Here is a 13,023-nt window from a genome sequence, read left to right as displayed (position 1 = left end):
GGACATGCTCCAGCATCTCAGTGTCCTTCTTGCAGTCAGGAACCCAAAGCTGAACACAGGATTGAGGTGTGGCCTCAGCAGTGCCCAGCACAGGTGACAATCCCTGGTCCTGCTGCCACACCACTGCTGGTCCAGGCCAGGTGCCACTGGCCTTCTTGGCCACTTGGGAGATGGCTCATGTTCAGCCACTGTTGACCACCACCCCCAGATTGTTTTCTGCTGGGCGTCATCTACAAACTGACTGAGCATACGACTCAAACCCCTCTATTGAGTTATTAGTTTAAATAGGGAGAAAAACATTATTGGACATTTATCTCTCTGGTACTTTAGCTACTCTGCATTTAAGAAGTCAGATTATTTAGGTTTCTGACAAATTTGGTAAGATATGCAAACTGCATGGCAGAAAGGAGCTTAGCTCCCAGGCAATAGTAACAGATAAATTGCACACCAGAAACCTTGATGCTATGCAGCACATACACATTGCCCAATTCAGATTCTTAAACAATACACATGGGAATCAATGACCTCACCAGAATCTTCTGTCTATTTAGAATTGCAGATGGAATTGGGCTTAAAAATGGTAATCTCCTTGTGAAAACGTTTTTGTAAGTGCATGAGACAAACCTGGGTTATTAACATTTTTGTTTATTTAAGCCTGAAAGAAATGAGCAGAAACTTTACAGTACACCCCTCCGGAGATGCCCAGGTTTATTGGTCTGGTGAACAAAGCAGCTGAACTGTCTCCCAGAGGCTGGTTTGCTCTGGCCTCTGCCCTTACCTGGGGGGGATCTGTGGTGGCAGGGTGCTGCTGGCGGGGGCACTGGCACCCAGGTCATCCACGGGGGACGTGCACACTGGCTTGCTGGAGGCAAACTCCAGGGCATACTGCAGGACATCTACCAAGGGGAATCGTTTAGGACCAGAACCATAGCTTAAATATCTGTTAACCACAAAACGTATTAATGCCATGACTCACAGACACACAAAAAAAAAGAAAAAAAAAAAGGGAAAAAAAAAAAAAAGGATTGACTACAATTAATTAAAGCAAACATTTCTAGCATGTTTCATGAATCAGAATTACCACTCTTACAACATAGCTTCCAATGAAAGGGTAAAAGAAAAGAGATATAGAAAGGAAATCTCAGGTAAATAACTATACACAAAGTGTATAATTGCAAAGAGTTATTCTATGTAGCCCATAACATTATTTGCATTTACACAGTTATCTATAGTACCGTTCTAGTCTCTGTTGTAAAACTGTGAGGTACTCTTTGAGTCTCTTGATTTCATCTCGTTTAATTCTTGTTATTTCTCTGTTTTTGTGCATATACCTGTAAAACATGAAATTTGGAAAGCAGTGTCAGCCCATAGTATCCCAACAGTGAAACTGAGGTCTGTCTCCATCAGCCATAACAACTCACCCTCTAAAACCTACAACATACTCAGCACTAAAACAGAACTGAGAAGAAAATAAGCCTTTCTTTCCACCACTTTCAGAAGATGCTTTTTCCCCAGTGTCAAAAGCTCTGTTGATACCATGGATGACAAACATGTATTAGAAAGCCACTATCAGAGAGATTCCAAAGTAAGCAGTTTAAGTGGCAACCACATAGCAATACCCCTGTTTCATTATTTAGGTTCACAAATAACATTCAGCAGATAACTGAAAGTCATCCTGGTATTTCTGCTCTACAGAGAAACTGCATGCATTCATGCTGAGAATTCGCTGCATGTTTGAAGAGTATCTGGAACACCACGAAATATCCAACTTGTCACCCTCTTTCCCAAGTGGACCCATAAACGGTGTGATTTTTCAGAGTATTTTGCCTGTGTACACAAGTACCTAGCAATAAATGAAAGAGGTTTTTGACACAAAGCAGCAGTATGTCTTTAATTGTGATCTATGTGCATTTTCTGAAAAAGATGAAACCCATGAAAACTCTAACTTGTATAAATAGAACATAATTTTACTATAATTCAAGTGAGTATAAGACACATCATCAACTTTAACAAACTTACAAGATATATTTTATATTCACACTAGAATTATGTTGATAATATTATACCATACCTGTCTAGATACAAAATTGGAGGAAATTCTAATTTGTTGTGTATCTTCTCTGGTCTCCCCAAAGCCTGATTAAACTCAAATCTTGATAGCTCAAAAGTTAAGACAGGAGGAAGCTCTGTGAACCAGTGCTGGATGAAGAAACAGAAATCCCCAAAATTAATGCCTTCCAATAGAAATTAAGTAATAATGATACAATACCTGCAGACCAACACAGCTGTGAGAGAAACTGGTTTTAGAGGGTGGGTCAGCATAAGTTTTCCAATGCTACCACCTTCTCCCTTCAATGTAAACACAGACCATTTGTTGTCCATGCTGCATGACAGCTTTGCTATCTGTGCTCCAGCAAAGGAGGCGGAAATACTTGTTCCACTCACATTTATTTTGCTTATAGAGAAGTCAGCTCACACTTGAGCATATCTGCCTTGCCAACTGTTCTGTTTCCTTAACTCCTCAATGATATTGAAAGGGTTGGTTACACTGTTTGCAAGTGCTCTTCCTGCTGTAGTTCTCTCAGACTCAACTTTCTGATCCTTTCATTCACCTGACATCATTCAAAGCTTCTGACCCCCTTTGAAACACGATCAGCGAGTGTTTGACATTTCCTCCATACTAATGGCCTAAAGTTTCTACTCATGTCTCTAATCACTGTTCTCATCATCTTACCCCACTTGTCTTTGACTGCTCAGCAGAGGTCTATCCATAGTCCTCTTTTCATTTTTACATACTTTGTTTTTCAAGTACAATACAAATCCCGCTCCAGTTCCAGCACTGAAGATATTTTTGTTTCTCTCCATTCTCAAGCATAAAAACCACAATCTACCCGTTTAATAAGTTTTGGGTATCTAACCATCACCTGAAGTTTCTCTGATTGCTGCAGACACCATTGACACATATTTGTCATCAGTGCCATAGCCCAGATGTGGCATTTGACTCAGGGGTCACTTCAAGTTCTCCTACCTAGCCAAACGTCTTGAATAATCTTTTTATACAATTCCTGGCAAACAGCCTTTTCTTCCTGTGCTCACGGCTAAAATTCTTTTGAAGCAGGATTTAAGTTCCTCAGGACAGAGAATGCCTTCTTTTTCTGTTCCTGCATTAGCTCACTTGCTCTCAACCCTGCTCTAACCGAGGCTTTTAGGTATCATAATAACAGTACTAATACTAATAGTCAAGCTAAATACTCCATTAGAGTCAGTGGTGGGAATAAGGAAAAAAACCCAGAATGTTGCTTTGAGGATCTTTCAACACACGTGAGTACCACATTATTATTCTCTTTAAGCTTTGGTATCCATCAGCTCAGAGAAAAGTTACTTGAAGTCTTTGTTGAGCTGAGACAAATCATATTAAAACTACAAGAAATTCAGAATTCTTTAGTACTTTCAAACCTTCCAGTGCACTGTAACATCTTTCAGGCATTATATTTAAGCATAGCTACTAAAAGAAGCAATATCACTATGGATTATTTCAGGGAAACATAACCAATTTACTTGGCCCTAGTAATAATGAAGCAATGTTTTTTCTAGAATAGGACTTAATACATTACTTTTCTTGGTTTGCCACTACTGTCAATCTGTCATATGACTATTTCACTTCTATTCCCACATGCTAAGAAGCCAAGCTGACAGTTTCACAGAACTCAAAGCTTAAAAGTATAGACCTGTACATCATTATCCTGCAGTTTCCCAGTATTACAAGTTAAAAAAGCCTCAGATCCAAACCAAAAAAACCCACGACATCAAACTCTAACATTTCTAGTCAAGCATTTATAACAGAACTGACATTTTATGCACAAACACACACAGGTTAGATCTGTAAGACAACCTTTAGTTCATAAGATGAACAATTGTGCTCTTGTAGTAGGTAGATACAAAGTTTCGCCTTGCACGAAGAAATAAACTTGGGATTGCACCAAAAAATTTATGAGATTTTGTTTTTCTTCAAATTATAATTCAGGATATATACTCATCGTAAAAGAGACACTATAAAATATTTGTTATAAAACACAGAATTGGCACCAGAACTTCAGACTGGAGGATGATTTCAGAGTGTGTCACTATTCGAGATGATTAAAGGAAATACCATTTTTTTAACTGCAAAAGATTGACATCAAGGAAGAAATTACACCTGAACCTTTTAGGCAAGCAGGAATAAAACCTCCCAAGATTTCACAATTTTAAAATAACCATGATGAAACATGAACAGCTGTGTAAAGAGAAAGTAACTCAGCATTTCCAGGCCATGTGGATTCCTATCTATATAGCAGGTGCCATGAACCATAAAAGCCTGACATGAAACCCCAAGAAAAAAATAAAGGGCATGAGAACAACATCCCAAGAGAAGTCCACAGGAGCACTTAACTCACCTCCTGACCAGACTTTGCAGAATTTTCTGAATGGAGAGATTCAATTTCCCCTTCAATCATTGCAGCTTCTAGGCACTCATGTAGATCTTTAAAGCCATTAACTTGTAGTGGATACTGGCCAAACATTTCTGTATTTTCGAATTTTTTACCTTCACATGAAAAATTAAATACTTAATGTTTTAGAACAAACGTTTACCTTGAAAAAAACTGTATCAATCCTATGTAAATCGATCTAGTCTACTGAACAATACCTACATTTTCCTACTGAACAATTTAATTATATGTTCAAAGAATTTTTTAAAAAATGTTGCTCAAGCAATATTGAAAATTACTGTATTTTCCTCTTCACCCCATTTTTCATATTGTTTTAGCATCTTTTGGTAATAAGAAAACCTCAAAATTACTTAGCACCACAGACATATGGGAAGTTTTACACATATAAATCAAAGTCCTCTCCTGCAAATGGGAGCTTCATAATAAAAACATATATTGTATCAGCAAAGCCAGTGGAATTGCTGGTATGAAAGAGCCCTTTGTATAAGCAGATTTTGCAAAAATAAGCCACAAAAGAGAACATTCATTTCTGTCCTGAAAAACAAGATTATAACTTGGTAATACTGTATAAAGATGTAAGTGTAAACATGAGGAGAAATATGGGGGACAATTGATTTCAACCTAGAATTTCAATTTCTTTCAACCTAAAGTCAGTAACAAGTCTTGCATCTCCTAGTTTCTTTTCGTTTGTTTGATTTTTATGTATCTCCTCTGTTAAAATGAGAATGTAAGGGATGAAAGCAGCTAAATATAAAGGAGCAAGAAATCTGCAGAATGGTTCTGATATCTGACAACTCATTAGAAACCTGTTCAACATCACGGAATAACCCAGAAGCCACTTAAAAGACTATACCTGCTTCATTCCAATACAAAAGTAATTAATTTGGATGGGAGGCAGGATCATCAACATTAAAATGACTCAAAAATACTTTCATAGCCTCTTGGAAATAGAGAGCAGTACAATTCTGCAGATCTGCTAATTACATGCACAGAAGATAAAGGGAAGCTTGCTGTACAGTCTCTTCCTCCTTAGTGCTCTCTCCAAAACTGCCCTTGAGCAGGTTTCCACTGACTTATTTTCCAACAAACTGTACTTTTAAGAAGGTGAGAAATTTAAGAGAAATTGTGCAGAAGGAAATGCAGTAACTGAAGTTTTAACTTGCATTAAATGAATCAGAAGGAGTATGAGAGAACAGCTCAGTGAAATACAGTATGCTGTGCCTTCTCTACACCGTTACTAAGTGGTAACAGTGCCCAAATAATTTCTTCCAAGTATTTTCCCTCAGCACCTCACCCCAACTTCTGCTGCACTGAGAACATACACTCAGCTCCTGAAGGTTATCAAATCTTTGTGGACCTCTGAAGCTCACTGCACTTCCCCTCAATCTCAGACCTGATGAACCATTTGCCACAGACATATGTACACATGTGTGTTCTCCACATCGGGTTCTGCAAAAGTAGCTAAAATCCTAAAGCTGCACCAGTCACCTGTGTGCTTGGACAAGCACAGAACAGACACGATCAGAAAAGTCCAAGTAAATTCTGATGCACACCTTCAAGTACACCTACTGCTAGAAATCGTCCATAAAACAACTCCACCATTGGGTTCTTTGGTTTCTCTCCATCCCTAAAAGAAACAGGAACTGTGTTAGAGCAAAAAAGTGCAAGTCAAAGCCACAACCATTGATTTATTCAACTATGAACAAACTATTCTGAATTCATTATAGAAATGATGCCCATTTTACTGTTAATTTATTTTTGTATTAATTTTTCTGACAATAACAACGATTCAGATATTTGCAGGGAAAAGTGTATTCTGAAAACTAGTTTTAAGAAATGTTTCACTTCTAAGACAATCTGTGCAAACCAATTCACATGAGTGGTTAAATATACAAAAGCCTCGTAAAAACTGTTTCTTCAAACATTATAGAAAAAATCATGCATTTAAAAGAGTTTCCAGATGCTCACTAATACAAATGATGAGCATTTACTTCTGAGATGAGAAAGAGGAGCAAAGTTTTGAAGTACTTTAACTACAGGATCAAAAAGCAAAATAGCATTAAAATAAAAGAAGCCTAACTGATTATCTACAAAACACCTCTACTCTTGATATACTCTGGACTTTATGGAGCTAGATTTCTAACATGAACTAAGATGGTGAAAAAAGACAACTCATGGAAAAAACCCAAAAGCATTGACATGTATGGAAAAAAACCACACTTGAACTAAGCTACAGAGTGAAAATATTTTCAGCCATACAGAGAATTGGATTTTTGGCTATTTGGATTGCCTTTCTATTATCCAAATGTTCAACATGCAGAGACAGGAAAAAAAAAATCTTACCTCTCTTCTTCAGCTTTAATTTGGAAGGCATCTTCTAGCCAATCTAATAATTTGTGTGTAAATTCACTAACATCTTGCTGTTAAAAAAAAAAAAAAAAAAGTGATCAGTTCACATATGCAACAGAACACAACAAAGTGTCACCTTACAAGATCAGTTGAGCAGAATTCCCTTCCCCCTCCACCAGTGTTCCAAAATCACACAATGTCTAAGACTATGCCATGACAGCTTTTTTTATGAGTGGCTCTGGTGTTCCTCAGCAGTGACACTCTCCTGTGATCCTTGTTACTTGGGCTCAGCTTTCACACCATGCTAGTCCAAAGGCATCTCATGAATTCCATTGTTCAAACCCTTTGGTATCTTAGCAAGTGGTGACTAATGTTACTTTCATCAAGCACTAAATCCAGTATGCTATTGTAATTAAACACCTCAGTCATATAACCTCATGTGGAAAAACAAAGAAACAAAATGTTTCTCCAACAAAAAGGGGAATATGCACATTAAGATTTGGGTAACAATCCTGAATATGAATATTTAGAATCTCCAAACCAGTATCTAAACATGCAGTATAATGGAATTGTAGATTAATAGTAAAGCCCTGGATGTACTGTTAGATCAGAACAGTATTTATCTTTCAAAAACCCACAGACTTAGAAGCTAAACTAAATCATAAAAGAAATAATGTTGAACTATTAGTTAATTTCTAAAATAATAGGAAGAAAGTGTATTGAATAAAATAGTCCTGTTATCTGGAATTTTTAGTCTTTCTAAAAAAAGTAACCAGAAATCATGTAATATTATAGGAAAAGGTCAAAGACTGTGATAATCAGAAGTTGCTTTTCTGTGGATATTTGGAAATACTGCTGTCCATGGTAAGTATTTCCTATTGCAATATGCATACAAAAATATGCATCAACTTGATTGAAAATACACGGAATTTACCTGTTGGGAATCATTTGATTTAAAAGCATCTTTAAGGATTTCAACTGCTCTTGATGGATCAACATATTTTCTCTTTGAACCAACTAGAAGTGCAAACAGGTACCTCAATTCACGCATGAAAGGCAGATTCCTATGTTCCTGTATGTGGAGAATACAAATATTTAACCAAGTGATAACAGAAATCTACTGAACAAAAGCATTACCCAATAAACTGAGTAACATCATAGTAATAGGTAAGGTTACTTCTAGTACTACCAAGGTAATGCTTGCGTGCCTTTTACTTGTCAGGGTGACAAAATAATGCAGTTCTCTGGAAAGAAAATTCCATTACAGAAACTAAAAACTCCCTGAAATCATATCTAGAAGATACTGTTTGTCTTGAAGTGGGCCTGAACTGACAACTCCACAAGCAGAACTGCATTTAGGACAGAAATGTTTCTTTCAAGACTTACAAAGCCTTAAGTAACACACTGCAATAATATGCATTATTTGATTCACATCAGTAATCCTCTGTACCTCTAGAAGAATTTCTTGTGAGCCTACACAGTATTCGGCACCTTTTTAAAACTTATTTTTACTGAAGACTAAATTTCTAAGGTCTACATTAACCTTCATCATTTCTCTTGACCCAAGTAAAATAGCCTGCTCTTGTTTCTAGCCAATTTTGAAGTACAGTTCATGTGACTGTGGCATTCCTTTGCTGGTTTCCAGAAGAGAAGAAATACTTTCTGCTTGCATAATGAAAAACAAATAAACTGAAACACAAATACCATAGATTAAATCACAGGTTACCAATGCTGTGGAGATGGGATATCTACTGCTGAGTAGATAGTTGGCAAACCCCATGTAATATCCACTTGTGTTTAGAACAAAGTATCATTCAAAGGCAACACATGTCTTGATACTGGTCAAACTGGAATTACCTGATGACAAAGTACTTCACATGATCATCAAACAACAGACTTGTTTAGTCACTCCTGCATCAATCCAGGAGGCATAAAGCTTTTTCTATGTAAAATTTGGTTTACTCCAGATTTAAAAAGTGCACAGTGAATTCACCATGTTCCAAATACCTAGGAAATACTTCTAGTCATGTAAATCCGTGAATTTAACTTGCTCTTCTAGTCCACCTCGCCAAACACCTGCCAGTTAAAAACACTGTTCCCAGAAAAGGCTGCACTTCAAGTGCCACCCTAATTCAGCATCAAATTATCCTAATTTAAGAACAAAATCAGTCTCCCATTTAGATACTTAAAGCACTACATAATAAAGGAAACAAATTGCTAAAGTTGTATTTTTCTTGCTGTTCTCATTAAGTGTTCTATTAAAACAAATGGATTTTCAAATTTTAGATACATTTTATAAAGATGCTTCAATACCAGTGATGGTTCATATGCATAGTACAAATTATTAACTACAGAATACTGCAGATCTTACCTTCTTTTTGTTAAATCTGAAGTACATAGGCATTATTATTATGTACATAGTACATTACTGCATTACCCAAATTTACACTAGAACTTTGGCCCAGTTTTTAGCCATACTTGTAGCCTTAACTTGAACAACTGCCCACTGTCAGTAGGATTACTCAAAACAGTTACCTACAAAGGCTACCAAAGTTCTCTAAAACTAGGGAAATCCTTGCTGCTTTTGACAAAGCTCGATTTAAAGCACTGGACAGGATCCTTGACCAGAACAAACCCTAAAATCTTCAAAATAAGTCGGGCCAGTCCCTAAGATAAGATTTTGAATTCCACAAAAGGACTTGCACATCAAAACAAACAACTAATAAAGTGATCACAGCACAGCACATAGCTCTCACCTCTAAAGCATCCTGTACATGCACCAACACAAAAAAAGATTAAAGTAAGTTTTTAACTAAGCACTGTATGGAAAATTCATAATCTAAGACATTCTCCATTTTATCACCTATCCTGCTTACATAAACAATTTCTCAATATGTGTCGGAATAACTTCTTATTATAAATGCTTTTGAAGCAGTCTACATATTTAATACCTAGCAAACATTCATTATGGCAAATCAGTTTGCCAGGAGAGTGAGATAATGATAATATTACAGTAATATCAGAACAGGTGGAAGGACATGTAACCTGGAGCACAGTAGCCCCTTTCCTCTGATAATCAAATGTTTCCTGAAGATATCACTGAGGCTAAATATTTAGCTGGTCTCAGTGTGCACAGCTAAAAGATCTGTTCATATGACAGCAAGAGCCAAGAGAACTGGGAAAGCAAAGAAGCTTCAGTAACTACAGAGAACTGCATTTATTCTACAGAAAGAAACCAAGGAAGACAAAATGTTTTCAAATTAAAAAGAAGCAAGATCAAGTTCAAGATTTTAAGTGTATGCATACCCAAATCCAGAAAATCAAAGCCCAATTAGCTGAGACAAATAGGGTGGGGCTGTTGTTTTGTTGGGGCTTTTTGAAGTAAAAATTTATATCAACGACTTCTGGATTAAGAAGATTACATGCCAAATTATTCATAGCATTTGGATTCAATATATTGATGGGAAAGAACAAACCTCCTGCTCTGCAATATTCCCTGAAGTACAACCACATGCTTTAATTCTAAATCAAGAGATTGTCATGACCCTAGCATTAAACTCTAATTCCCACCAACTGGAAGAGCAACAGGATATAAACCCAAGTATTCAAAATCTGGGATTATTAAAACATGTCCTTTATTAGCAAGGAAATTTGATCCTGGAGAATATCAGTCACATATGATAGTTAACACTGGAATAAAAACAAAAATAAAACCAAAACTAAGGCAAAATACTTTTAAAATAAGTAAGCAGTCAGAAATAAATTTCAGAGCTTTACTTTTTTTTTTTCCCTACTGTCAACTGGTAACTTATGCTATAACTCTAAATCAATTTGCCTCTAATTGCTTTCACTTATAAAGAACTCAAGGCACCATATCTGGGGGCATGCATGCTTATGACTTCTATCTGTCTACATTCCAACTAGTGAAGTGATCCCTTATCCTAAATTCTCCTCAATCCTTTCTTTTTCAGCTGTAGATAAGACAGATGAGTACACCAAGTAATAATGCTACTTCATTCTGGAATGCAATTAAGAAAGGAGAGGACAAACTACTGCCAGAGATTCTTTCTAGCAGGCCTGCAGAAAGCAAGGTTCCTGCACAAATCCATGCCCTTGCCTGGCATCACACCACTGCACACAAACTTATTGTTTGTCATGGTCAGAATTCCTAAAATAAAGCACTTTGGAATGGCTAAAGGCATTTGGCTGCAAGTGTCAATGCTTGGGCAAGATGTTTATGAAGACAACTGCTTGTTATCAGCTATTTCATACCACTTTTTAAATGCCAATTGCTTTTTACATGCTGAAAAATGAACATAGAATTTCTGAGTACTGAAGGATATAAATAGATTATATGATGAAAAATTAAATACTGGGCAGAAAGTCAATCTAAAAATAAAAATCAAAAATTTTAGTACAGCTCTTTGTAAAGCATGACTTATCTTTCTTATTAAAATACACTGCTCCATCCCTACCTTTTGTTAGGAACACTACCCTTGTTTTCTTTTCACATCATCTCATGACCTAATGCAAATACGTTTTCCAACCAAAAAAAAGTGACTTCTTGCACTTTGAATGTGGTGAGGGAAGAAGGAGGTAGGGCAGGGGAGAAATTATCCAGTCCTGACTGAGCATTCAACTTCCCTTTTATGGAACATACCCAGAGGTTTAGAAAATGGACACTGTCTTCTCTTTGTTTTCTTTTCCTTCTCTAATAACAGCTCTTACTTTTGATAGTGAACATTCCAGACAAGCCTGAAGAGACAAACAACTAAGAACAGGCTGACAACACACTCCCTTCCTTAAATCTGACAGAAAGGGGCAACACACAAATCTAATTTATTGTGTGGGTGGTACAGCACCGGCAGAGGTTACCCAGAGAAGCTGTGGATGCCCCATCCCTGGGAGTGATAAAGGCCAGTTTCGGAACCTGATCTAGTGTAAGGTGCATCTGTCAATGGCACAGAGGCTGGAACTAGTTCATCTTTCAGGTTCTTTTCAACCTAAACTATTCTATGATACTAATTCCTAGACATGTAAAAATTCATTGCTAAGTCCCTGCTAAAAATCAGGCAACCAAGTGTCTTCATATTTCATACAGCCACTTCCTTTTCCATTTCTTCCTTCCCATTCCACAGCATAGAAACCAAGAGGCTCCCATTGTATCTCTCCTCAAAGGATGCCCATGAAGCAAGGAAAACTGGTCTCCCTTGTCCCCTGCTCCATGATCATTCCCCCTTGCCAATCTGAAGTCACAAGAAACCTAAGCCAAGGCCTTCCCTTTCCCTATCCTGTATGAGTACCAGGATAAACATGTGAAAATTTATACTTATAAATTCCTCCTGAAAAAGCCAGAAGAGACAAGTGAATAAATGAAAGCTCAGTGTCAGATCATGAATGGGAGGGAACTGGAATAAGACACTTGTGTTTGCCAAGACAAACTACACACACATGAGAAATGCTCTGCCCCATACTCTGCTATGAGGCTGATGTCATTTATGTAAGATCCACAACAGGAAGCTCAGAGAACTCTTAACTGGCACCTCTAAAACCCACGCTGATATGAGCTAGAGAACTGCAAAATTCAACTATGAGACAGAAATGCCCTCATCAGCCATGAGACGAAGTTAGCTTCTTGTTTTACCTTTTGGTTTCTGGGCAAATCCTGAGCATTTGCAGGAGGGTTGAAATTCAAAACTAGTCTTCGAAATTCCAGAAGGTTAAATAACGACTGAAAAGAAAAAAATTAAGAAAACTTTTAAGCACTTCTACAAACAATACAAAACACTTCTAAATAAGCCTTAGCAAAACAAATGAAGTGTTAAACATATGCAATGTTAAGTTTTATTTCAGAAGGCAGAGTATTGCTAAACATATTTTCACCAGAAGACAACCACTTTTGCCAAGAAAACAGTGTAATAAAAAAATATCTCTGCACTTAATCACATAAAAGGAACAATAATTTTACATGATAGGCAAATTACATTTTACAAGAATTTTATGAATTGTATAACTGTCAATTTTCAAATTGACAGGAAACACTGTTTAGCCATGTAAAATTTATCTTGTAGGCCCTCTATCATATACTTCTCAGTGCACAGAGAGCACATCTCTGCACATGCAATTTAATTTCACTTGCATTAGCTGAACAGTTTGCATTCTGTCCTCTCCTCCCATTCCTGTATGA

At 36.9% G+C, this 13,023-nt stretch overlaps 1 protein-coding gene across 2 annotated transcripts in view; it reads right to left on the bottom strand.

The window, feature by feature from the left end:
• Positions 1–13,023, bottom strand: part of USP25 (ubiquitin specific peptidase 25) — an 87,597-nt gene that overhangs the window by 26,459 nt on the left and 48,115 nt on the right. For both annotated transcript variants that reach the window (XM_066340662.1, XM_066340663.1), the window contains exons 6-13: positions 12,481–12,567; positions 7,771–7,908; positions 6,831–6,907; positions 6,041–6,114; positions 4,434–4,582; positions 2,072–2,199; positions 1,236–1,331; positions 779–940 (exon numbers count right to left, since the gene is read on the bottom strand). In XM_066340662.1, coding sequence (XP_066196759.1) covers positions 779–940; positions 1,236–1,331; positions 2,072–2,199; positions 4,434–4,582; positions 6,041–6,114; positions 6,831–6,907; positions 7,771–7,908; positions 12,481–12,567 — 911 coding nt within the window. The remainder of the gene's footprint in view (positions 1–778; positions 941–1,235; positions 1,332–2,071; positions 2,200–4,433; positions 4,583–6,040; positions 6,115–6,830; positions 6,908–7,770; positions 7,909–12,480; positions 12,568–13,023) is intronic.

The sequence above is a fragment of the Sylvia atricapilla genome, chromosome 2, assembly GCF_009819655.1.
Source record: "Sylvia atricapilla isolate bSylAtr1 chromosome 2, bSylAtr1.pri, whole genome shotgun sequence".
NCBI lineage: Eukaryota > Metazoa > Chordata > Aves > Passeriformes > Sylviidae > Sylvia > Sylvia atricapilla.
The sequence above is the reverse complement of the archived record's forward strand: the minus strand, read 5'-3'. Positions and strand labels throughout refer to the sequence as shown.